Source organism: Asterias rubens, chromosome 5, assembly GCF_902459465.1.
Source record: "Asterias rubens chromosome 5, eAstRub1.3, whole genome shotgun sequence".
Lineage (NCBI taxonomy): Eukaryota > Metazoa > Echinodermata > Asteroidea > Forcipulatida > Asteriidae > Asterias > Asterias rubens.
Genome location: NC_047066.1, coordinates 20,754,113 through 20,781,173, shown reverse-complemented (window position 1 = coordinate 20,781,173; position 27,061 = coordinate 20,754,113). Strand labels below are relative to the sequence as shown.

General features: G+C 38.6%; 3 protein-coding genes across 3 annotated transcripts; 2 read left to right on the top strand and 1 right to left on the bottom strand.

The window, feature by feature from the left end:
* The first annotated feature begins 881 nt into the window (after nucleotides 1-881).
* On the top strand, nucleotides 882-7,208 carry LOC117290484 (cytochrome P450 2U1-like). The gene is made up of 4 exons (XM_033771902.1): nucleotides 882-1,272; nucleotides 5,433-6,197; nucleotides 6,340-6,537; nucleotides 6,983-7,208. The coding sequence occupies exons 1-4, from the start codon at nucleotides 882-884 to the stop codon at nucleotides 7,177-7,179; spliced, it is 1,551 nt and encodes a 516-aa protein (XP_033627793.1). The 3' UTR covers nucleotides 7,180-7,208.
* Nucleotides 7,209-7,254: 46 nt separating this feature from the next.
* Nucleotides 7,255-11,764, bottom strand: LOC117290797 (development-specific protein LVN1.2-like). The gene is made up of 6 exons (XM_033772356.1): nucleotides 11,551-11,764; nucleotides 10,487-10,647; nucleotides 10,095-10,170; nucleotides 9,499-9,684; nucleotides 8,854-8,948; nucleotides 7,255-8,213 (listed from the first exon to the last, which is right to left on the bottom strand). The coding sequence occupies exons 1-6, from the start codon at nucleotides 11,663-11,665 to the stop codon at nucleotides 8,115-8,117; spliced, it is 732 nt and encodes a 243-aa protein (XP_033628247.1). The 5' UTR covers nucleotides 11,666-11,764; the 3' UTR covers nucleotides 7,255-8,114.
* A 3,202-nt stretch (nucleotides 11,765-14,966) lies between these two features.
* Nucleotides 14,967-19,909, top strand: LOC117290020 (development-specific protein LVN1.2-like). The gene is made up of 6 exons (XM_033771244.1): nucleotides 14,967-15,294; nucleotides 16,320-16,480; nucleotides 16,823-16,898; nucleotides 17,643-17,819; nucleotides 18,271-18,365; nucleotides 18,717-19,909. The coding sequence occupies exons 1-6, from the start codon at nucleotides 15,189-15,191 to the stop codon at nucleotides 18,804-18,806; spliced, it is 705 nt and encodes a 234-aa protein (XP_033627135.1). The 5' UTR covers nucleotides 14,967-15,188; the 3' UTR covers nucleotides 18,807-19,909.
* The last annotated feature ends 7,152 nt before the right edge of the window (nucleotides 19,910-27,061 follow it).

Genomic DNA, 27,061 nt, shown 5'->3' with positions numbered 1-27,061 from the left:
AAAAAAATATACCCGTTGATCGTCCGGGTTTTTTCAAAAACAAGGAGGATGAGGGCATTCTTATTGTTTATTTCTTTCAAAGGTGGCCGCCAAGCATTTTAATTCAAACTGGCCACCAATTTAAGAAAGTCACCACTTACTTTATGTTGTTACAAGGTTCCCCTTTTTCAAGGATTAGAAAGTTTAAAGAGAAAAACAAAGAAAATTTGTCTTTTGGGGAAAAAAAGTGTGGTCTCACAAAATGGTGAGGGAGGGGACGATTAACTGGTAGTTTTTTTTTATTTGGCCTTATTTTACGAGGAAGGGCTCTACGTGCTAGTTTGTCTCGCCGTCAAAGAGACAGCTCGCAGCGTACGCTTGCTTGTTCAGCTAATGTTAGTCTATTTGCTGACGGCAGTCGAAAATCCTGTTTAAACCAAACTTTGTGGATCCCCTCTCGACTGTTTATTGTCAAAGTCTGGACCCGCCACTACGAATGTCCTCAAGTTCTGTCTGTAAGCTATAAAAAAAAATCTAGTATAGAAAAAAACGAGGCCACACTTATAATAGACACTCCACGTAGAGTCAAGTTCGACCACCGACTCAAACACGTGTCAACGCATAGTGTCCATAAAAAAATGGTATGACAGTTAAGTCACTACGTCACAGTGCGTATTAAAAAGATTTACATATGAATAAAGGCATAGCTGTGAAGGCGAATCACTCAGCCGATCATTGCACTATCGTAAATGATAACCGGGTAAACCTTTGAAAATTGTTTCCGATAACTCATTTGGGGATTTCACACTAGACAACAACTTCCGGATGTGGGTGTTTGTTTTATTAATACCTCACATTAGATAATTTTTGGATTGTTGCAAGAAGGTTGTAGAGATAAAAGTATGGATGGTGGACGAGAACCTACCCCCGGCTTCAGCCAGGAGAAGAGCCTCCTGTTCACTGCCAAATTGATCATCTTGGTCTTCACGTCTGTCTGGCTGCTGGTCTGGGTGATTCGAGAGTACCTGAGTAAACCATCCCTCAACCTACCACCAGGACCGAGGGGCTGGCCCTTCCTGGGCATCCTGCCGTCTCTAGGCATGAGTGCACCCCATGAGAGGCTGGCTGAGGTAGCCGCTAAGTACGGCGGGTTGTTCACCTGTTACTTCGGCGTGCATCGTGTGGTGGTTCTTGGGGACTACGAGACTATCATGGAGGCACTGGGTAGGTCTGGAGATGCTTTCAGCGACCGACCAAGGCTGCCGATGTTCACTGAGATTCGAGAAGGAAAAGGTTAGTAGAGATGTCCACTGGAGATCTATAGGAACGTAGGGTCAATTATGATACAATACCAAACTCCATCCCCTAATAGAGAGACCGTCAACATTGGGGCTAGATAGCTCATTTTAGTAGAGCGCCGGCACGTTAATCCACAGGTAGAAGGTTCAATTCCAGCTCAAGTCAAATCAACTTTATCTCTCTCTCTCTAGTCGACCGAGGTCGGAATCACGTTGAGGCTCGCCCATCTGTCTATCGTCTTTATACTTACGGAATACTTACGGAATCTCGGGCTCTTAATAGACTTGATCTATTTGTTCAACCCTTATAATTAAAATAACCGAGATTAGAGACTGGAAAAGATGAAGAAACGGACAATATTATGAAACTAAATAACCAAGCTTGTTTTAGATGTACGTGTTTCGAACGGAAAACTGACAAACAAATTCATACAACTCATTTGAGTTGCGGACGCATATTGCCGCCACAAGAATAAAAAAAACCTTCTTATCGTGTACATACACGATAAGTTGTGTGCGTATACTAAGTGGATGAATCGTCTCGTGTACGTACATGATACGTTTGAATGTATCGTGTATATACACGATAAGTTATCCTGTACGTACACGATAAGTTTATAATTATAGTGTACGTACACAATACATCCAAACTTATCGTATACGCGTACACGATAACTTTAGTCATGTGGCGACCGCTTCCGTATGAAATACCTTTGCGGGTTTTTTTCTTTTTTATTATTATTTTTTTAGCCAACTTGAGCTCAAGTTCGCTGACGTGATCGGAGCAAGGGCGAACGTGCGTCCAGCAGAGTGAACGGCAATGAATTCGAAGTGTGGGAAGGCCGAGTTGATCTGTATTGTAACAGAAGGACGCTTGACCAATTCATTGAAAGTTAGGAGCAGTTTACAGGGACTTTTGTTGTCTTTCCGTAATGTGGCCTTAAAGGCACTGGACACCTTTGGTGATTGTCAAAGACCAGTTTTATCACTTGATGTATCCTAACATATGAATAAAATAACAAACCTGTGAAAATGTGGACTCAGTTGGTCATCGAAGTTGCAAGAGAATAATGAAAGAAAACACCATCTACCTGGCAAGTAGACATACACTTGGTGTTACCGCAAACCAAATCAAAACAGCCTTGTTGCACAACTTAGATGCACAAAGGATGAAGTTTTTCATTGTTTGAGTGAGAAATTACCTCTTTCCCAAAAACTATGTTACTTCAGAGCATACAGGGAGTCGTTTCTCACAATGTGTTATACTATCAATAGCTCTCCATTGCTCATTACCAAGATAAGCAATTATTTGGGTAATTACCAATAGTGTCCAGTGCCTTTAAGGCGGCCTTCAAGCTAAGTAAGAGCTAGCCCTGAGGGCGAGTTGAGTCCGGGGTTTGGTATTATGAAGTCCTGTTTCATAAACATGCGCTAAGTCAAGGATTTCCAGGTGGAGACCGGGTGGGTGACTGGTTCAATAAAAAACACCAACAACACTGGGATACTGAATTTCTTGGTACTGTTCTTTTCTGGAACATCAATGCCTTTAAGGCGGCCTTCAAGCTAAGTAAGAGCTAGCCCTGAGGGCGAGTTGAGTCCGGGGTTTGGTATTATGAAGTCCTGTTTCATAAACATGCGCTAAGTCAAGGATTTCCAGGTGGAGATAGTGATGGGTGGGTGACTGGTTCAATAAAAAACACCAACAACACTGGGATACTGAATTTCTTGGTACTGTTCTTTTCTGGAACATCAATGTAATAGAGCACGTGGCCTAATTAAGTTGATCAAAATGTGTTATTGAATTGAATGTTAATGCATATGTATTAGCTGCTACACGCTGGGGTCTACCTTGAGCTGAATTGGTGCGAATTACTTCCCCACTCTTGCGATGTGGTCGTGTGAAATAGTGCGCTGTTAGTAATGCCGAAAGTTGCTGCTAAACGCATCTTATTGTATAATACATGTACTAACTAATTTTCATACAGCTTTATAAAGGGCATATAAAGATTGTGTTTTTTCCTGAAATGCTGAAATATTTTTTCCTAAAATGCTGTCACAAACCCGATATTTGAAACTAAGTGAACACATTTTTATGTTAGCAGGTTTTTTTTCTCACTTATTTGCTCGTGAATATGGTGACCGAAATTTAGCTTACAAAGATTCCTAATCCATTAGGTTTAACAAAGAAAAAATTGATATGAGCGAGAATTGAACCAACGACCTCCCATTTGACGTGCCGTCGCTCTACCAACTTTGACTTGTCTGAGCTTATAAATCAAATTATCCAGTGAGTTTCCCGTATGGTTTATTACTTGATATCATTTCAAATACATAACACAATGTGTGGTTGAAACCCCATCCCATTAGCTTTCCCACCCACATTACAGCTATTTTTGTTCTGCTCACCAAACTATCTTCTGCATTTGTATCTGACAAACAAATACATGACTATTCTATAACCTGTTTGGCTTGTGTCATTCCGGCCTATGGTTAACTATTCAAAAACTTCCTCCCCCAAAACACCACGACCTAAAGCCACTACCTCTAGTGTTTGTCCCGGTCCACATTCTAGGGTAGGGCGTACTTAAAACTGTCTAGCCACTGTCAAATAAAAGTAATAAATAACTTACACTCCTTCCATTCTTAAATATTAGTGTGATACGTATTACCGCACAGGGAGTTAACCCCGTTCAAAAGAGCGTATCCCAAAGTGTTTCTCTGATAATCCACAGGGACAGGCCGGCAATATTAAAGGGATTTCACTGTAGACGAACAGAGTATACTGTTGGAAACGTCGAGACCAAACCGGCTCTTTTTCGATCCCGCATTCCTTCAAAAGAGTTTTAATACATGGTTATATCCGCAAGTTTACTGTTTATCCGATTTCACAACATTGGCTTTGAAAAGAGATCAGAAGGCCTGCATTGAATAGTTGAATAGTTTGTAATGTCCAAATCTATATCTGAGTCAGGTATTCCGGGACAACATGACCGGAAACCTGGGTCAGTAAGGTGTTTTTTTATTTGAGTTCCTGGTCATGTTGACCTCAGTCAGAAGTGATGCAGAGAATGTCCTTATCTGTTCGGGGTCATTTGGTTTAACATGACCGGAAACCCGGGCCAGTTAAAGGAATTGTTTCATTCAAATTCCGGGTCATTTTGATCCAGAAACGGGTCAGAAAATCATACAGGGTAGATTCTGTTCATATCTGATGACTCGGGTCTTCCGGGTCAACATGACTGGGAACCAGGATCAGTAAAGTGTATTTTATTCGAGTTCTGTATCATGTTGATCCCAAATGGGTCAGAAATGATGCAGACATTATACCCATATCTGAGTCGGGTCTAAACCCGGGTCAGTAACGTATATGTTTGATTAAGATTCGGGTTATTTTAAACCGGAAATGTGCATGCCCCATTTAAGGACCCTAAATCAAGGTAAAGTCTAACCTTGGACTTTGTGTCTGTGTGTGGTTGCTTTTGCGGTTTAATGGTACACCACTAGGGTCAGATTAACACACAGCGAGAATTTATTACATGTAATTATGGACCGCCACCGTTACATTTGTAAATATTCACAGGAAAATTTATTGCGGCTATAAAACAAGGCAGACCGTCTGTTCTTTGAGTCCTAGTCGGGGCAGTGCTCTTTATCCTTGAACTTGGTTGACCCCCACTCGAGCCTATACTTCTAGCTCTCATATCAATTATTCTACACATCGCTCAGTCAATATAAGGCATCAGGAGATCGTATAGTGTGTGTAAATACTTGACTCTATATGCGGAGGCATGGTCGGCATACACTGCCTATAATTACTATATTCTGGGAAAATCATGTAAGGCCTACTTAGTTTAGGGTGGGACACTGTAACCATCAGTTTTAGGTCAAGTAAAATATCAAGTCAAAACTCACGATGGATTAAAACAAAAATCAAATTCCGTTTTGGCTCAAGGGTATCCCCCATAGAGCTACGTCTGACAGTAGCATTTATAAAACAGAGGGGGATTACGGATGTTGCAAATCTTGCCCCAAAATAATAATAATAATAATAATAATGTAGCTGATTTTACGCCCCTGATCACGTCAGACCGTCGAATCTATTGTTTTACTTTTTTACCAAAAAGTATTGTATTGACTCTATTTCCCCCAAAATAGGTATTGCCGGAGCGTTCTATGGCAAACACTGGAAGGAGCAGCGGGCATGGACGTTTAACGCGCTCCGTGGCCTGGGGCTTGGAAAGGACAACTTCGCGGTAAACATAACCACCGAGATCGGTTATCTCTGCGACCGTCTGAAGGCGAATCCGACGGTTCCGTTGGATCCCAACCACTCCCTCAACACCGCGGTGTCTAACATCGTCTGCTCAATCGTATACGGAACCCGGTATGAGTACGATAGCATCCGGTTCAAACGGATGCTCGCTCTACTCCAGGAGAATTTCGAGCTGGCCGGAATGGCCGGACTGGTCAACTTCTTCCCGTTCTTAAAGTACGTTCCGCTGAGTGGGTTTAGAAAATTCCGTTCCAACCTCCAAGAACTTATATCCAGTCTGGTTACAAAGTCCGTACGCGAGCACCTGAGGACGTTCAATAAGAACAACATCCGGGACTTCATCGACGCGTATTTAAATGAGATACGCAGGCGCAGTAGCGACGGGCAGACGTCACCGTTTACAGAGGATAACTTGACCTGGGTCATCGCTGATCTGTTTGCAGTAGGCACGGAGACCACCGCCCTAACTTTAAGATGGGCACTGCTTTATATGATAGCGCATCCTGGTGTGCAGTGCCGGGTCCAGGAAGAGCTGGATGAGGTGGTTGGGCGTGCCCGTATGCCGTCAATGGAGGAGCGACCCCGGTTGAACTATGCCAGGGCCGTAATAAGTGAGATCCAGAGAATACGCTACATTGCCGCAATAAGTAAGTCAACTCTTTAAAACACACTCCTATTTAATCAGATATAACGTATCTGTTCTAATGCTTAAAATTGCTTACCGTTTTATAAACTTAGCCTACCGGTAGAGGTTTAATCTCACATAAGTTTTGTAATCTTACCCTATAGCCGTGCCCCGAGCAACCACAGAGGACACCAAACTATACGGCTACGATATACCGAAGGGCACCACGGTCATGCCAGTCATGTGGGCCGTCATGCACAACGCCAAGACATGGCCGGAGCCAGACCAATTTAGACCGGAGCGTTTCTTGGACGAGAGAGGGCAGTATCGCAAACATGAGCATTTTTTACCTTACGGAACAGGTGGGTGCCCCTTTAACTAAACCTGATTTCTAAAATTAATAAATAGACTTGCAAGAAGTCCTCTGACAGCACTTTACTGTTTATGAATAAAATATTGTTACAACTCGGATATCTTATTGTAAAGGTTCGTTAAAGCAAAAAATGCGTCGAGTAAGAACGGGTAAATTGAAAATAAAATCACCGTTTGATTTTGTTGAATTTCACGCAACTAATCGCTTTTCGGGTATGTAACTTTGGGCTTAAACTTGTTATATTAATTTGAAAGAACTTCTGACCATAACTGTAAACAAAGTTGACATTCATTGTCGCAGTTCAGGACCTTTAGATCCCAGGTCTCACCATAGGTTCTAAGTACCAAGTCATATATCTATGACTTGGGACCCAGAACCCATCTATCACTAAATATTGTTTTAGGAATAACCGACTCTCGATATACTCTTTGTAGGTCGTCGTATGTGCCCAGGCGAGCGACTGGCCAGCATGGAAGTGTTCTTGTTTTTCACACACCTTCTTCATCAATTTAATTTCACTCTGCCGTTGGGGGCGCCAGAGCCATCTCTCAAGGGACGAATGGGGATTACTTTGGCACCGGAACCGTTTGAACTTATTGCCACGGGTAGACAAATAGAGAGGCTTGAGTAGCTAGTTCATTGCTCCAAATCAAGTGTATAGTTGTGTAAAATAGTGGACATATAAATTGCAAGCATTCAGACACCATTGCATGTCACATTTTGTTTTATTGGCTACCTTGTGGAGACCGAAAGCATTAGGAACAACAGCCTGACTATAGCCGGATACCCGACTTGCATGGAATCCTGACAACCTCTAAAGAGAACTACAGCAGAACCTGACTATTTTTTGCGTGTAAATTACTGTCGTCTGCTAGGTTTTCTGTGCTGTTTTGAATGTGAATTTTTTCAGGGACAAGGACTTAAAATTAGCCTTGGTATCCAACATTTTCGGAATCAGCAACCCAAAAATAGGTGCGTTACCGACTTTTACTTAACAATGCCGCTTACCCCCTTAAGTAGACCCCTTTTTGAAATCTGGTCTAGACTAACAAGAATTATTGTAACACAATTAAAATCGACGAATAATATTATTAATATAACTGTTTTATTTTATGTATTGCTCTGAGTATGTATAATAGGCGACACAACTTCTTAATAAAGGTAATATAAATGTATTAAACATTTTTGATTTAAATGAATAAAATTATTAGATACTAAATAATGTCACGAGCAAACAATTAATTTTTGCAACGAAAACGGTTCGAATCGGAATCGGAAATCAACAAACGCTACACGTATTGTGACCCAATAGATCTTGACTTCCGGTTCAAACCGGAAGTTGAAGTTTTATATTGGAAGTTTACTCTTGAACCAGTCATGAGATTGATATAAAGTAATGTCGTCACCAATTAATTAATTCTTAATTTTATGACATCACTCACTAACACCTTGTTTTTTTATTTTTTTTTATTATCTAAAACTGAATGGCTAGTTTTAAGTCTATGTTCTAACTCTGTTGTCGGTTAAGCTGTATTAGACTTCTACGGCTGTTTGATGTTTGGCAGGTCACTCCTCAACCATATACTTCATCATGAGGTTGGTGAATGGCAAAAACCCTGACACTGGATTGACCTCCACAGATCTTGTTGACCTCTCAGATATTTCCTGTAAATAAATACAACAACTTTAAGTCAAATATTCACCAATTCGCTATTACGAATCCCCAATTATCATTCGTTATAACGCACTACAACGCTTTACGCGAATAGCTTTACGTCCTATCTGAAGGACGCGGCATTAAGTGTTTTGTTTATATAGGACACAATTTGGCACGACTGGGACTCAAACCCACACACTGCTGAGCATCAAAATGTATGGTTTATGACGTAGGCCATGGAATGGTTTGCATGATGAGTTTCTCGTATCACCTGATAAAGTCATCAGATATCACGCTACATAAAGCATCATAAAGCACTTTACAGAATCAAGGTTTTTGTTTGCTGCAATCCATTTTTACCTCCATGATTCATCCACATCATGAAATTCATGGCACGTTTGATGTTTTAGTCGGTTATGATCTTCCGGGCAAAGTTCCCGGGGAACTCGGCAAAGTTCACATAAGGGGATATAAACACCAAGCTGGCAACAGCCAATCTCTCGCCACATTGGTTTAATTATTGTCTTTGCTTGTAAACTGCACACATATAATTGATTATTGTGAATTGTGAAAAATAGCTTGGGGATTCGAACCCACAACATTGTGATTGCAAGTCTAGCAGTCTGACCACGGTGACATTTTACTTACTTTTGGGCAGAAGGATGGAAGTTTGAACCAATGATCGGGATCTTTGACTCCTCTCGTGAAGTTGACTACACCAGAATTCTTTAGCACTGGCAGGGCTGTTGTGAAAAGAGAAGAAAACTTCATTGTAATCCGACTACTGTTTGATGATGAGTATTTTTGGTAACTTTTTGGTTTTCTGGCAGTCCTAAACTTATCTCATTTCAGACTTCATTGTGTCCAATATGTCATAGTTAAGTAAAGAAAAATCTTTAGAAGGGTCTCACGAATACTAAGGGCCTTTAGGGTCATTATACTAGATTATGGTTCTTTAGTTAAAGACACTGGACACCTTTGGTAATTGTCAAAGACCAGGCTTCTCTCAACTCTCACTTGGTGTATCTCAAAATAACAAACCTCTGACAATTTGAGGCTCAATTAGTCGTCGAAGTTGCGAGAGATTAATGGAGGAAAAAACACCCTTGTTGCAAAACTTGTGTGCTTTCAGATGTGCATTCTTCATCAAATTTTAGCTAAATCTCATCTTTAAAAATTGTAAAAATTGTGGAAATTACAGTCTTTATACTGGGAATCTTTTCCATGGGTTCGTGATAACACACACTGGGAGTGAGGCCACCATCGGCGCTTCTTCTTCATTGTTATACTCACATGGTGCTAGTGTGGACTCCAAATCCCGCCCAATCGAAATTGTGCTGACTGGGATGCAATTGGCACGGGTGACAGTCAATGATACGTTGCCATCAAATATTCCCGTCGGATTGAATGGGAAAGTGTAAACGTTCATATCCAACCCCTTGTCACCAAAGTAAAAAGTCCCTCCATCTTGAGCATTGTCTAAACCGAATGAAGAAAAGAAAGTTGCTAGAATTACTTGTTTGTTTTCCTAAATGCTACATGGAAATGTTAATAAAGGCCCTATGGTCGTATGTTTGTTACACCAGCTAGCAACTGGCAAATTTAGCATTTTTGTATCTCTGCTTATTCATTTTTGTTTACGTCCCATTTCCATTATTCTCCTATAGGAGAACACGCTTGGTAAACCTTATTCAAGGTCGTTTAACCGACTTTTTTTTTACAACATAGACTGGTCCGCTGTCTCAAGGAAATTTCCTATTGACTCGTACACAAATAATTCAGTTTGGTTAATCAATGGCTGTACGGATGCTGAACCGTAAACAATGAAAATTCACGTGGTAAGTCTGCTGCCACCTAGCGTTCAGAAGTCTTCCATTATTACCACTTACCCGGAACACATTTAAACTGTGGCACATTCATAACAGCCTTTTTGCATGTTTCTCCAACGATGACGTAACTCACTTTCTGAAATGAACAATCGTACACACGGCGTTTATTTGTTTGTCTAATGAAATACTACTGTTCCGGGTCAGTTTGACTCGTTTATGGGTAATTTTGACACAGATTCCGGGTCAAGCTTACCTAGGAATGGGTCAGACCCACGAGACGTGGATCTTGGTAAATTTTGATCCGGATTCGATTTGGTTTCAGGTAAACTCTGACCCTGAAGTTATTCAGGTGACTCTTTTTCAAACTGATCTAAAACTTCAAACTGCCTGTATAAAAAAAAAAAAAAAAAAAAAAAAAAAAAAAAAAAAAAAAAAAAAAAAAAAAACTTTACCTCCTTGTAGTTTATGATGATCTTCAACTTGGTCGTTGTGCCGTTGTAGATCTGTGTCAATTCGGTAGCAGCCAGTTCATTTTTAGCATCTACAGCGATATTTGAATAGCTGTTTGCAACCCCTCCTTTCCCATTCGGTAGAGCATAGCCATCAACTTCGCCTTAAAAGACAATCATGAATATAGTAATAGGCCTGAAACTGCGTGGATGGAGTAGGTTAGGCTTGACTCAAGTCCCAATCCCGTGCCATTGCCAGAAAACTTGTTTTGTGATGCTCTGCATTCACCAACCTGTTTCACAATAGCTATAGGGGGCCTACATTTTGACGGCGAGGGCGCAATGCTTTACGGCACGATATGCTTAGGGACCTCTCGCACACGAGAACGGGACTGGAATCAAGTCTAGGAGTATGTGGGGTTGCGGTAGCACCATGATAAAATCTCGTTTGATTTGAAATGAACCGTTTGAATGTCAAAAATCGAAATGGCAAAGTAGACATTCACTGTACGTGAATGTCCAACATCAAACTAGTTTGATGTTGGACATCGGACATTGTCATTCACAAAGGCCTGTATAAATGTAGCTATAGGTTTGTACAGCCTTAGGTCTACAGCAATGTGTCCATTGTCCAATGTCCATTTATGAAAAGAACTAGACATTCACTGTTAGGCCTACCAACCTTGAATGTCATTAATAGCAATGCAGACATTCGCTGTACCGAATTCCTAATAATGTCCAATATTAAACTATTTTATGGAGGCGGATACTGTATTGTGAGTTAGTTTGATGGTTTGATGTTAGACATATTGGATTGTCTTTTTATAGGCCATATAGTTTGTACGTACGTCCGTATACAGCAATGTCTCCATTGTCCAATGTCCATTAATGAAGTGAAGACATTCACTGTAGGCCTCCGAACAGCACGTGAATGTCCTATATCGATTAGCAATGGAGACGTTCACTGTACGTAACTCATAATGTGCAATGTCAAACTACAATGAGCATGGAGATTGCTCCATGAATGGAGGTAGATACTGTATGAAGCATTTATGCACGACTCTTACCCACTGATGCTTCATACTTGTCGGGGAAACAGCAAAACTTAGCCTTGCTTGGTGGTGCTGACGTGACTACACCAACTACTGCAATGACAAACGCACATATCAGGAACACCTTCATTTTGTCCACCAAAAAGCTGAAAATGGAAATACAGTCAGTACAGCCTCTCTATATTTAAATAGCCTACGGGTCACAGGTCAATTGTTAGTCACTGCCTCGTGCAGGTGTTGCTGTAGTGTAAACACTGGAAGAGCATACGGCACATCAACAAAAGTTCACAAGGTCTAAGCACTTTAACTAAAACTTTACACAAATAAAATGCTTATAAAGCACCTTACGTCCTCGACTGGTCCATGGACTTCCAGGGCGCTGTACAAATTAAAATATCACCAAACAACAGGCGGGAATAATCAAAGAGCATATCTATAAAATTAAAAAAAATGGACCAGCCAAACATTAAAACCACACACCACGAAAGTTAAAAAGTTATGAAAAATGCCCCACATTATAAATATTTCAAAGCAGAAGTTTTCCCATGGAGTTATGTGATCCGGGAACTGGCCCATTCTAATGGCTTTGTTCCTGGGTCGATCTACTCTGTTCAATCATGGAGGTAGAAATAGTTATGTTTATATATTAACTGACATACAGATCCTTGTCATTTGATTGGTGACATTCACTATTACTCCCATCCGCACCGGCGATCAAAAAGACCTATTCGCCCATGGGGAATAGCATTTCCCATTCAACAGTTAGGATCATCGTTGTTCCCAATGTTTTTGAGCAGTACAGCGCCGCCGCGCCGCTGCTAAAACACAGGAGCACCTGTGCAAAAGGTTGTGATCCGATTGCTATTAAATGTGTGCATTGTTGCCGCTACGCGGCGCTATATTTTTGTAAACTGTACATTTCGGCTTTAAGCCGCTGTATTGCAGTGTTTTTAATAAATAAACCATGAATATATATGAATTTGTTCCGAACCAGTAATTTTGTGTGATTTTCCATAATGTTATACTTTTAAAATACATCAAATGACAAGGATCTATATGTCAGTTATATAAAACAAATATGGAGTTGCTTTAATTCGGGGAATGGAAGGAATATTATCGCTCGGTAAAATTTGGACTGTTCCATTTCACGAGGCGAAGCCGAGTGAAATGGAACAGTCCAAATTTTACCTTGCGTCAATATTCCTCCCATTCCACTCTGAGCCACTCAATATTTGTATATTATTTCCTCCGTCTCTTTCACAATGACACTTATAATAAGCTTTCATTTTTATTGTTTCTATATGCCCATGCCTTTTACCGGTTGACTATCTGTTTGCACATGAGTCCGAAACAGAATCTGAAAGTCCTTCATTGTTGTGATTGTATGTCTTGCTGTTTTCCCTTGCCTTAAAGGCAAAGTATACATTTGGTTTAACAAAAAGGAACAAGTTATCATTTCAATTCAAAAGGTGGTAGAGTTTTTAATTTGTTTTATATCGCCGGAAATTCGGATCGGTTATGCAGAAAGAATAATCCCTATATTGACTCTGAATCTGAGAAACGTTTCTGACAATAACGGTTCTTTTATTTAAAATTTGGGGGATTACACCTTTTTCCACAACCATATTTTTTCGAAGTGAACTGCTTCTCAAAAATGCTTTATACTATCTCTTTAAGGGACCCTGAAACTAGTTGGCCTAGTTTTTTTTTTTTTACTGATATTGCTACCCTGCCTAAAATTAAATTTATACTGCTTACAACAATGTATTGCTCATAATTTTCAAAAATATGAATGATGAAATTATTGAACAATAATTCGTAAGTAATCCGGTTGGAATCTGATGAAACAGTGCTGAAACGTAGAGTAAACCACCGATTCTTCGCAGCACACAATCACCAAGAGATTTTAAACATGATGTCATCACACTTCTCTCAAACTTATTGACTCATTGTTTGTTTTGTAAGTTTGCGCTGGACACGTGGCACGATGTAACCCCCCCCCCCCCCCCCCCACCACCACCTGTATTGTGTATTCATATTGCTCTGGAAACCGTATACATCATCTAGAGGATATGTTGGAGTAGACTACTTCTGTACCAAGGAAAAGAGAGTGTTAATGTATTTGGGGGTGTGGGTGGGGGGGGGGGGGGGGCACGCACACACACAAGCTATACGCCTGCTGTTGATCTCCTATTGTCTCCTCTCCTCTCCTCCTCTTTGTCAACAGCTCCCTTATATATTTTTGTACAGTCAGCATGTTTGTTCAAAACTCTGTCCTTACTCTATGGTTCAAACGACTCCATTATAATGCCAGATCAGTTTGTAAGGTTCGTTTACCATTTTGACCTTTGGACCTCCATTTTGTGGAAGTTTGAACAGTGTCCCTGTCAACAACTGTTTCAGCCGGTTATGGATTAACCCAACCCAGTTGGTTAAAACCACACGTCCTTAACAGTAAAGGCACTGGACACTATAGGCCTATTGGTTATTACTCAAAATAATTACAAGCATAAAAACTTACTTTCATGTTCCTTCGTTTTGCTCATCCGCATGAAAAACAGTTTAATTCGATAATGGGACGACACCAAGGAGGAGGTAATTTCTAGCTCAAATAATAATAATGACTTCAGCTGAAGCCTTTTATTATGCATCTGAAAGCACACAAAATATACAACATTAGTGTTTTTGTTTTTCTCTTATTATTCTCATGCAAAATCGATGACCATTTGAGCCAAAATTTTCACAAACCAAACGTGTCCAGTGCCATTGTCAATTGGGTCATTTTGTGTAAAACCCTATCATGCAGTATTACTATATACGGATAAGGAAAACAACTTGTCCAATGTTGTGCTCCAAACTATTATTGCATCATATTAATATTGAAGAGAAACACGCAACGTTTATTGACAAAGTGCTTCATTATTTTGAACTAGTCGAGAAAAAAATAAATAAAAAAGGCTATTCTTGTTGGTTTTGAGCGGTAATAGTTTAGGTTATATAGATATTGGATTGTGTATCCTTGTTCCTCAAACCCGGCCGGAAAGAGGGGATTGATTGTTTTATCAATGGAGGGAATATATAAACACAAATTTGTTACTGCCTTTGTTCCTGATTCTAACCGTCGTCTTGTGAACACAAGTGCGCTATACTGCAAACAAAGTAACTGACTTTATGTTTAAATTGTTAGCCCATAGACAAGTTAGATTAATTTGTAAATTCTGATGCCTATAATACCCTCCCGTGATTTTCACGTGATCTAGGTCAGTCACGAGACTGCTGCACACGCTTGCTATAAATAGTAAGTTATTACTAAGTGGTGATGTCATTATACAATGAAGGGGAGTGATCATTTGTACATGTACAATGCAAACCTTGATCTCATACGTGTAGTCACTGCGTTTAAATAATCTGCGCATGCTTTGGGTGGAGAGGTTCCGGGTACGAGGCTGTGGCCTTGTATCAATAAAATGATAACAATAATTTAAATTCAGGTGCCTGCACTGCATGCTTTGACGAACGCATATAAAACCGGCTGCTGTCCACACACTATATCATCATAACACTTTGACACAAGTGAACCAAACCAAGTGACATTTTGAGGTAGGCCTACCATACAGTATCAAGTCCTGTCAAGAGTTGTTGTAAACCTGAAGATGTACTTCTCTACAGTTTGTGTGTTCGTCCTTGTGGCGGTAACTGCATCAGCACAAACCAACCAACAGGGCTGCTGTTTTCCTAAACAGTTTGAGGCTTCAATCGGTAATGTGAACTTCACAGTAATATGGGGGAGACTTTTATGGGTTGCACACCTATGTTCTGATCTGACACCCCTAATGCCTAATCCTAACCTAACCTTAACTCTAACCCTATTAGCGTGCAGGAGAAGTTAGGCCTACCTATGTTTTAGTATACAAAAGAGACACCTAAAAGGGTAGGCATACGTTTGGTAAATACTCTTAAAATTAAGACATTTTGTTATTTTTATAAGCCTATACAGCAGCTTTCACTAGTATATATATATAGTATATATAAAGCATTTCACTTCGAAGTATTATAATGCAAGCTCAACAATTTTGAATGACCTTGAAAAAACTTTATCTCAATGTCTTGATAACGTCATGATGACAAATATTTTTTGTTTAAAAAATGCAAACTTTTGAACCACAATACTTCACGAATACGAATATTTTCTACAACAAAAAACCACCTTGTTTTTTCCCTTTAAAATAACGTTGTCTGCATGGTGGTATTCTTGAACCTATATCAAAAGGCTCAAGTGATAATCAGTAATGATAATGGATATTTATATTGCGCATTATCCACCTATAGTAGGGTGCTCAAAACGCATGGAAAGAAAAAAGCATCAGATGAAGGGAAATAAAAGAAAGAAAAAACTACTGAAAATCTGGGCCCAATTTCATGGCTCTGCTTACCGTAGGCAAATAATCGGCGCTTACGGAAGCATGGAATTCTGTGCTTACGTCAAGCGCATTTCACGGGTTAGTGGGGAATTTTGGCTTGTGCGCGTGCGTACTCCCCATTCTACGCTTACAGCTAACGCAGAAATTCGGCGCTTGCACGTAAGCGGAGAATTGTGATCGTAAGTGCAGAATTCGGCGGTAAGCAGAACCATGAAATTGGGCCCTGTTTGAAACAAATGAAATTTTAATCTGTCTTTAATTAGGATGGACTGAGGTAGGCAGTAATGTAAAACAAAATCCCAAACCACACATTTTATGGTGAAAGTTCAGTAACGACCAAAGATTGTCTCTCCTTTTCCCCAGGCCAAGTGAATGGGTTGGTGCTACCGACTGGAACGCCCATTGTCCAAACTAATTATATCATGGGTGCGTTCGACTTCACCAATAATCGAGCCGGAGAATTGATACAAACAGAGACCATGGGAAAAATGTCCTCAATCAAGGTCATAGTAGACTATAAGGAGGTAAGATTCTTCAAATTCAAATTCAAATTCAATGTTGGTTTATTTTATGTAAAAATACACATCACCAATTAAAAAGTCAAAGATTAGGGGAATTTGGTTTACAATAAAATTGAATTAAAAATACATATTTGTTATGTTAAATACAATGATAAAGATTACTTGAGTGAAGAAGGCAAACAGGAATGGAAAGCAACATTTAAAAAATAAAAATAAAAACTGGTCGGCACAAAATTAAAAACGCAGTTTAAAGTATAGATTGTTTTTTAACATACAAATCGTCGCCTAACTTTACAATTTTTTTAACCGCCTATGTTTGTTTGTCTTTTTCTTCATCTTCTTCAGAATTATATGTACACCATTATTGGAAAACAATGCACCAAGAGTGCAGCAACAGGTGATTTTCCTTCATGCACACCAAGTAAGCTATGTTCCGTTTTAAAAGAAGATTATGTAAACATAAATCATGAGATGAGATGCATTGCCTAAAACATGTCGTCTTGCAGAACAATGTGTTACATCCGTGATAAATGATTCACATCACACAGACTTCACGGTGTGCCAGTTAAAGGAAAATTACAGAATTATTTTTTGCTCACAAAACAGTCGGTGGCACAGTGCAAGCGCTTTATGTAATCCAACATATAAACAGACAAACCTGTAGAAGTTTAAGATCGATCAGCCATTTGGGTCACGAGAAAAATCATGATTCAACTTGGGCCTATTTTGAAACCGCTCGATTTGTTTAATAATGTATTTAAATGTAGATGATTGATACAATCAAACTTACCACTGGTAATTTCATTTCAAAAGGTGGGAGCGTTTTTTGACCTCATTACTTTGAAGTGAAACGATTCTCAATTTAAGAGTGAATTCCAAACGTATACTTATTCGCCCTTCGGGTGGGACGTAAAGCCGTTGGTCCCGTGTGTTGTGTGACGCACGTAAAATACACAGTGCACTTATTGTAAAGAGCAGGGGTTCGTCCCGTTGTTCCTGGCTGTGGCTGCTGAATGCGCCTTGTAAACCATTATAATGTGCTACATAATTGGGTCTCAGAATTCATAACTTCAATATCTATATTTCTTTGAGTACCTTGTTGGTAGATACGTGCGCTATATAAGACTTCAATATTATTATTATCATTATTTATTTTCTTTTAAAGAAACTGCGCAGTTTCTGGGAACTTACTCCATTGGTGATAACCAACTGCAAGCAGATTCATACTCCTACTATGCCAAGGCACCATCGCAAGTGGAAGGGAATGTGTCGTTCTCGGTTACCCATGATGGCTGCATACCAACTGGTACGCTCGTCATCGGGAAGACCCTTCAGCAACCATGTATGTATGCAAAACATAACACGGATAAAAAATACAAAACAATAGGAAACGGATGGCCTGTTTTTCCGTATTACTGCCAGGGACATTTATGTTTTACAACTAAAGTAACCAAACCGGTGAATTAACAACGTTTGTGTTCCCTGTGAATAGCATTTAGGTAAAAGTCCCGATCGCACTAAGCACAGAACTCCCCGGTCGATTTGCAACCTCCGGGAGCAGATCCCAGGACAGTTCTTTTCAGAACATGAGTAGCCTCGCAAATTCCGAAATCTACTCCGCATCAGGGGATGGGCAAGACAAGTTATCAAGAATAAAAATAGCAAACCGAATATGCATTGACCGCCACTCGCGTGAAAGGTCACTGACTGAGAGTCATGCTCAGTACACTTTTCCATTGTTTACATCAGAAATGCTGGTCATAACGCCCTTTGTTTTCCCTATTTACTTTCAGCTCTTCCGATCATGAGCTCGTCTGGTTACCTCAACTATACGCAGGGAATCGCTGACCCAGGAAAATGGTTTGACATTCCTGACATCTGCACAAAGGTATTTTTTACGTGTTTAACAGCTTTAATTGGGTGATTGGTTTTTTTTCTTCTGGAATGCTAATTCAAGATGTTCGGAGTTATGAACCACTGTCTAAAGACCGTAAAATGGGACTAATCAAAATAAACGAATTAAGGCAAAATTAGAGCCAATTTTTGCGCACACATTTTCCCCTTATATGAGTCGACATTTTCTCTATTTTGTTTTATTTTGGCTTACTTTTTTTTTTTTTTTTTTTTTTTTTTGCGTTCGCGTAGAATCAGCTATCGAACGCTTGATAGAGACTTGATCAATCTTATTATGTTTCACAATGTTTATTTATTAATGTTTATTTGTTTGTATTTTTGACAGACACAACTCATCAAGAGATCTGTTGACACCGACCCTCTGATACAACTTGCCAACCGTGTCTCATCACTTCTTCTCCCATCAGCTGCTTGAGTTTCAGTTGGACGATTTCCGGAAGTCAACGCACTCTTAATTATAATTCTTATTGTCAAACGGCTTTTCGTAATAATTAACCAATAATAATGTCCCTGCACTGAAAAGTTTCCCAAAGACTTTGTACTCAAATGTCCTTGTGGAGCACACCAGTCTTTATAGAATTTCCCTATGGAGTTCTTGTGTTTCCTTCTTGTGTACTTGGTCTACATTAAGGTACCGAAAAGGGAACACAGTGTGATGCATACAAAAATGGTGTGCTGATTTCAGGGGCAGGAATCTGCCGCCACCTAGCGTCCGCAATATCTCTCTTTTTGTAGCTATACTTTCTAAAAGTTTTATATGAATTTCACTCTATTTGATTGAAACTAGGGACAAAATCATCTGCATTTTTTTGTTAAGAGTGGTTTTCTAAAACCATTAAAACTTCGCAGCGAAGGGCTGAAAACAAAGGTTTATAAGAATAGATTAATTTGTTAAAAATTAAAGAAAAACATCAGGAAATGTAATTTGTTTTCATAAACTTAAAAGTTAATTGGCTTGTGCCACTTGACTAAAGTATAGCGAGTAGTTGCACGGCTAAGGTAGCGCATAAAAAAAAACCAAGTTCTCACTAGTTTCAACAAAAAATTGATTTTCACACAAAAAGGTCAATGGGCAGAATGCTACCTAAAAGATTGCACGGCCATTTCTTGTCTTTTTGCAGCGGAATGATACAAAATTAGAGTCAATAAATTTTAAAAGATACATAAAAAAAAACTACACGAGAAAAGTTTCTTTTTTTTAAATATGTACTTATGTAGAAAATCAGCTTAAAACCCCAGATGAAACTTTCGTCAGGACCGTCGAACATCCACGTTTAGCAGGTACCAACCCCATTCTCCCTCTTTGGTCGTATGAGGGCAGCATTCATAACAATCACATTGAAATTTCCATGGCGATCTTTTGGACAAAATGTTTGTAGTTTCTCGACCCCAAATTCAAACATAATACTGACGTGAAGTTTATTAGTAGTGGGCTTTCGTAATGACTTAACTGAGCTTATTTCAACTATCTTACGTTTCATTCAGTCATTTTTTTAATAAAACAGAGATTGTACTTAGCTCACTTCTAAAGAAGTTTCATTATTTTATGCATATCAATGAGCGAAGACGGCCTCCTATTGGTGTGACAAAAGCAGCAAATAGCGCATGCGCAGTCGTCATAAGAAGCGCCATTTACACGCAGTAGCTTTCAAGACGGTCATGCAAGAGGTAGATGTTAGTTTCCAAACGCCAGGAGTCGATCGCTACTCGAAAGGATCCGATGTAATCAGTAGTCGTCAAACGGAGCAGCAATACGTAGACTCGCTACCATTCCTTGAGCTTTTTCTCCCTAAGATTTGTTTGTGTTTTTTTGTATGGTAGATACACCGATATTTTGGAGTTTCGCTCTAAAGTTCAGACATTTAGTTTATTTATTTTTATTCACAACCATTAATATATTGCTGATTTTTAAAGTATATTTCAAGATTTTTAAATATACAACAAAGCAATGCGTATCCACAGAATACAAACTCTTCATCAACTAAAAGGGTATGATTTGTTAAAAACGGTTTATCAATACGGTATTCTTCAGATTAAACTAATCAAAGACTGCCATTACCTATACAAAGGATTCCTGTGTCATTACTGATTTTATCGTATTTTTATAAAACTCCATTACATTTATTTCAGATTTTTAAAAATTTAAGACCACGAGTCCCTTTGCAGCATACTGTGCGTGTGCATCAGTTTACGATTTCATCAACGCCACGGGTCGATCTGTAAAAACAGTTTATCAACACGTTATTGTTCAAACGAAACCAATCAAAGCCTGCCAGTCCCTAAACAAAGCATTCATGTAGCATTACTGATTTTATCATAATTTTATGAAGCTCCATTATATTTATTTCAGATTTTTGAAAATTAAAGACCACGCGAGTCCTGTCGCAGCATAGGCTACTGTTCGTGTGTATCCAACACCGCTGTGCGCACAGTTTAAGATTTCATCAACGCCACGGGTCGATTTGTAAAACAGTTTATCAATACGGTATCATTCAAATTGTGCCTAACAAAGACCGGCATTAACCAAACAAAGGATTCATGTAGCACTACTGATTTAATCATAATTTTATAAAGCTCCGTTTATTTCAGATTTTTGAAAATTACACACCACGAGTCCCTTTGCAGCATACTTTGTATGTGTACTACACTGCTGTGTGTACAGCTTAAGATTTCATCAACGCCACGGGTCGATTTATAAAACAGTTTATCAACATGTTATTGTTCAAACGAAGCCAATCCAAGACTGCCAGTACTCAAACAAAGCATTCATGTAGCATTACTGATTTAATCATAATTTTATAAAGCTCCGTTATATTTATTTCAGATTTTTGAAAATTACACACCACGAGTCCCTTTGCAGCATACTGTGCGCGTGTACTACACTGCTGTGCGCACAGTTTAAGATTTCAACGCCACGGGTCGATTTGTAAATCGGTGTATCAATTCGGTATCATTCAAATTAGACCAATCAAAGACTCTCATTACCTAAACAAAGCATTCATGTAGCATACTGATTTTATCATATTTGTATAAACCTCCATTATATTTGTTTCAGATTTTTGAAAACTACACACAACGAGTCCCTTTGCAGCATACTGTGCGTGTGTACAACACTGCTGTGCGTACAGTTTACAATTTCATCAACGCCACGGGTCGATTTGTAAAACGCTTTATCAATACGTTATCATTCAAACGAAGCCAATCAAAGACTGTCATTCCCTATGAAAAGCATTCATGTAGCATTACTGATTTTATCATAATTTTATAAATCTCCCTTATATTTATTTCAGTTTTTCGAAAATTACACACCACGAGTCCCTTTGCAGCATACTTTATGGTGTACATCACTGCTGTGCGTCAATTTACAATTTCATCAACGCCACGGGTCGATATGTAAATCGGTTTATCAATACGTTATCATTCAAACGAAGCCAATCCAAGACTGCGAGTACTCAAACAAAGCATTCATGTAGCAATACTGATTTAATCATAATTTTATAAAGCTCCGTTATATTGATTTCAGATTTTTGAAAATTACACACCACGAGTCCCTTTGCAGCATACTTTGTATGTGTACTACACTGCTGTGCGTACAGTTTAAGATTTCATCAACGCCACGGGTCGATTTATAAAACAGTTTATCAACATGTTATTGTTCAAACGAAGCCAATCCAAGACTGCCAGTACTCAAACAAAGCATTCATGTAGCAATACTGATTTAATCATAATTTTATAAAGCTCCGTTATATTTATTTCAGATTTTTGAAAATTACACACCACGAGTCCCTTTGCAGCATACTTTGTATGTGTACTACACTGCTGTGCGTACAGTTTAAGATTTCATCAACGCCACGGGTCGATTTATAAAACAGTTTATCAACATGTTATTGTTCAAACGAAGCCAATCCAAGACTGCCAGTACTCAAACAAAGCATTCATGTAGCAATACTGACTTAATCATAATTTTATAAAGCTCCGTTATATTTATTTCAGATTTTTGAAAATTACACACCACGATTCCCTTTGCAGCATACTGTGCGTGTGTACAACACTGCTGTGCGTACAGTTTACAGTTTCATCAACGCCACGGGTCGATTTGTAAAACGCTTTATCAATACGTTATCATTCAAACGAAGCCAATCCAAGACTGTCATTCCCTATAAAAAGCATTCATGTAGCATTACTGATTTTATCATAGTTTTATAAAGCTCCGTTACATTTATTTCTGATTTTTTAAAATAACACACCACGATTCCCTTTGCAGCATACTTTGTACGTGTACTACACTGCTGTGCGTACAGTTTAAGATTTCATCAACGCCACGGGTCGATTTATAAAACAGTTTATCAACATGTTATTGTTCAAACGAAGCCAATCCAAGACTGCCAGTACTCAAACAAAGCATGCATGTAGCATTACTGATTTAACCATAATTTTATAAAGCTCCGTTGTATTTATTTCAGATTTTTGAAAATTACACACCACGAGTCCCTTTGCAGCATACTTTGTACGTGTACTACACTGCTGTGCGTACAGTTTAAGATTTCATCAACGCCACGAGTCGATTTGTAAAACAGTTTATAAACACGTTATCATTCAAACGAAGCCAATCAAAGACTGTCATTACCTAAACAAAGCATTCATGTAGCATTACTGATTTAATCATAATTTTATAAAGCTCCGTTATATTTATTTCAGATTTTTGAAAATTACACACCACGAGTCCCTTTGCAGCATACTTTGTACGTGTACTACACTGCTGTGCGTACAGTTTAAGATTTCATCAACGCCACGGGTCGATTTGTAAAACAGTTTATAAACACGTTATCATTCAAACGAAGCCAATCAAAGACTGTCATTACCTAAACAAAGCATTCATGTAGCATTACTGATTTTATCATAATTTTATAAAGCTCCGTTATATTTATTTCAGATTTTTGAAAATTACACACCACGAGTCCCTTTGCAGCATACTTTGTATGTGTACCACACTGCTGTGCGTACAGTTTAAGATTTCATCAACGCCACGGGTCGATAGATAAAACAGTTATTGTTCAAACGAAGCCAATCAAAGACTGCCATTACCTTAACAAAGCAATCTTGTAGCATTACTGATTTTATAATGTATTTCTTTTAACGCTCCGTCAGATTTATTTATGATTTTTATACCACAAATGTGGCATCTGAAGAGAAGAAAGAAATACACCAAAAAATGGTGAGAAAATAAAAATGTGTATCTCTTGTATATACAATATCCTTCTATTTCCTTTCAAGTTATCTATTTAATTTAGATTTAATTAAAGCCTGTTTGTGGGTGACAGTAATTCAAACAATTGAAAAACACTATGGGGGAAATTAATGGTGTACAGAATAACAAACCTTTTAATATTTTCGTAAATTATAATAATTAAATTGAGATCTGGCGAAAAAAGCTGTTAACCTGTAAAGGACACTAAAATAAATTATCCGGTAACTTCCCAATTCGTTTGTGCCGTATTGATTTGCCCATACAGTTTGAGCACCGTTCTCCAGTTTCGACCACAGAGGGCGCTTTTTCTTGTAATTAATTTCTAACTAAAACAACTCATTACTGTGCAAGTTTTACCCTTGACAACTTTAACATTTTATGAAAGTCTACCATAAGTAAATCTGGGGGAAAAGTTTAGGTAGTTGCAGATAACTCGAAAACTAGCGCCCTTTTTTATGATGAATCCCACGGTCTAATAATAACCGTGGAGACAATGCAGCAAATTTGACAGCGTCATTCACTCATTTTCCGAGTACTGGTAGGTACGGTAGGTACTGCATTCAATTTTAGATCGAGCGCAACCTTTTGAAATGGAGAATCCATCCTATCCATTCATTTTGTATTTATTTTGGGGGTTGGTGGGGGGGGGGGAGGTGTATGTAATGGAAAATGACCAAGACTTACCTAAAAAGAAAATTGTGCGACAGGTATCTTGGCAAATGTTGTTCAACTGTAATTTTTGGCCTAATGGTAATGTTGCATTCGATTTAACAAAATAATCATTCAATTTAAAATTCATCAAAGCAGCATTCAAATTCGCAGACGCTTCTTGAGGCGGTTGTGTCACGAACAAGAATGACGGTACGCTACATTGAACAGAGTGCTACAGGAATTTGACTCGACTCAAAACAAAATTGAATGGCCGAATTTTGAATTTGAAACGCAGTAACAACTGGAGAGGCAAAACAGCTTGAATTCGAACGCATGAAAATAAAATTGACTGCTCATTTGCAGAATTTGACCAAAAAACCTAAATAATAAAGGAAGCAACTTTTTAACCAAGTGTTATGTTTTACATTGCACAATCCAAAAAATGACTGGCCAAAAATGAGTTTAAATGAAAAGACACACCCTTCAAGAAACTCCAGCGAACTAGAATGCTATCTCTTATGGATGAATTGTTAAGTTTTTGAGTGGTGAACTTTACGAGTATAAACACCATGCACATAACAAAATTAATGGATTAACTTGCCATTATATTTGTTACTCGTCGAAACTTGCAAATGCTTAAAACAGTTGTTAACTCTTTTCACTGCTTTTATTGTTTTATATTAACAGATTGTTCTTAAACTTCATTATACTCGTTTTGCTAAATTCAATAAATGTTGTCTTACTCCCATTCACAAGAGAAACAAAACGGCGTGTCTTCAGTTTAGATATAAGTTAAGTTGTTTGTTTCATATTATTTGGAATTGAATACATGCAAACCATTGCTTCCAGTCCATCAACAGCAATCGTTTACTACATTCGTGTAAGTTGTAGGACGATCAGCGAACGACCATCAAAGGGCGGGTCCTTTCGATAAACTGTTCCACAAATCGTTGGTGAAATCTTAGACTGTGCGCACAGCAGTGTTGTACACACGCACAATACGCTGCAAAGGGACCCGTGGTCTTTAATTTTCAAAAATCTGACATAAATATAATGAAGCTTTACAAAAACATGATAAAATCAGTAATGCTACATGAATACTTTGTTAAGGGAATGAAAGTATTTGATTGGCTTCGTTTGAAAAGTACTGTGTTGATAAATCGATTTTTCAAATCGGCCCGTGGCGTTGATGAAATCGTAAACTGTACGCATAGCAGTGTTAGTGTAGTACACGCGCACAGTATGCTGCAAAGGGACTCGTGGTGTGTAATTTTCAAAAATCGGAAATAAATATAACGGAGCTTTATAAAATTATGATAAAATCAGTAATGCTACATGAATCCTTTGTTTGGTTAATGCCAGTCTTTGTTTTGCATAATTTGAATGATACCGTATTGATAAACTGTTTTACAAATCGACCCGTGGCGTTGATGAAATCTTAAACTGTGCGCACAGTAGTGTAGTACCCAGTACACGCGCACAGTATGCTGCAAAGGGACTCGTGGTGTGTAATTTTCAAAAATCTGAAATAAATGCAACGGAGCTTTATAAAACTATGATAAAATCAGTAATGTTACATGAATGCTTTGTTTAGGTAATGACAGCCTTTGATTGGCTCCGTTTGAATGATAACGTGTTGATAAACTGTTTTACAAATCGACCCGTGGCGTTGATGAAATCTGAAACTACGCACAGCAGTGATTTACACATACAAAGTATGCTGCAAAGGGACTCGTGGTGTGTAATTTTCAAAAATCTGAAATCAATATAACGGAGCTTTATAAAATTATGATAAAATCAGTAATGCTACATGAATGCTTTGTTTAGGTAATGACCGTCTTGGATTGGCTTCTTTTAAATGATAACATGTTGATAAACTGTTTTACAAATCGACCCGTGGCGTTGATGAAATTTAAAACTGTGCGCACAGCAGTGTAGTACACGCGCACAGTATGCTGCAAAGGGACTCGTAGTGTGTAATTTTCAGAAATCCGAAATATCTATAACGGAGCTTTATAAAATTATAATAAAATCAGTAATGCTACATGAATGTTTTGTTTAGGTACTGGCAGTCTTTGATTGGCTTCGTTTGAATGATAACGTATTGATAAACCGATTTACATATCGACCCGTGGCGTTGATGAAATTGTAAATTGACGCACAGCAGTGATGTACACCATAAAGTATGCTGCAAAGGGACTCGTGGTGTGTAATTTTCGAAAAACTGAAACAAATATAATGGAGCATTATAAAATTATGATAAAATCAGTAATGCTACATTAATGCTTTGTTTAGGTAATGCCAGACTTTGATTGGTCTAATTTGAATGATACCGTATTGATAAACCGATTTACATATCGACCCGTGGCGTTGATGAAATCGTTAACTGTACGCATAGCAGTGTTAGTGTAGTACACGCGCACAGTATGCTGCAAAGGGACTCGTGGTGTGTAATTTTCAAAAATCGGAAATAAATATGACGGAGCTGCATAAAATTATGATAAAATCAGTAATGCTACATGAATCCTTTGTTTGGTTAATGCCAGTCTTTGTTTTGCATAATTTGAATGATACCGTATTGATAAACTGTTTTACAAATCGACCCGTGGCGTTGATGAAATCTTAAACTGTGCGCACAGCAGTGTAGTACACGCGCACAGTATGCTGCAAAGGGACTCGTGGTGTGTAATTTTCAAAAATCGGAAATAAATATGACGGAGCTGCATAAAATTATGATAAAATCAGTAATGCTACATGAATCCTTTGTTTGG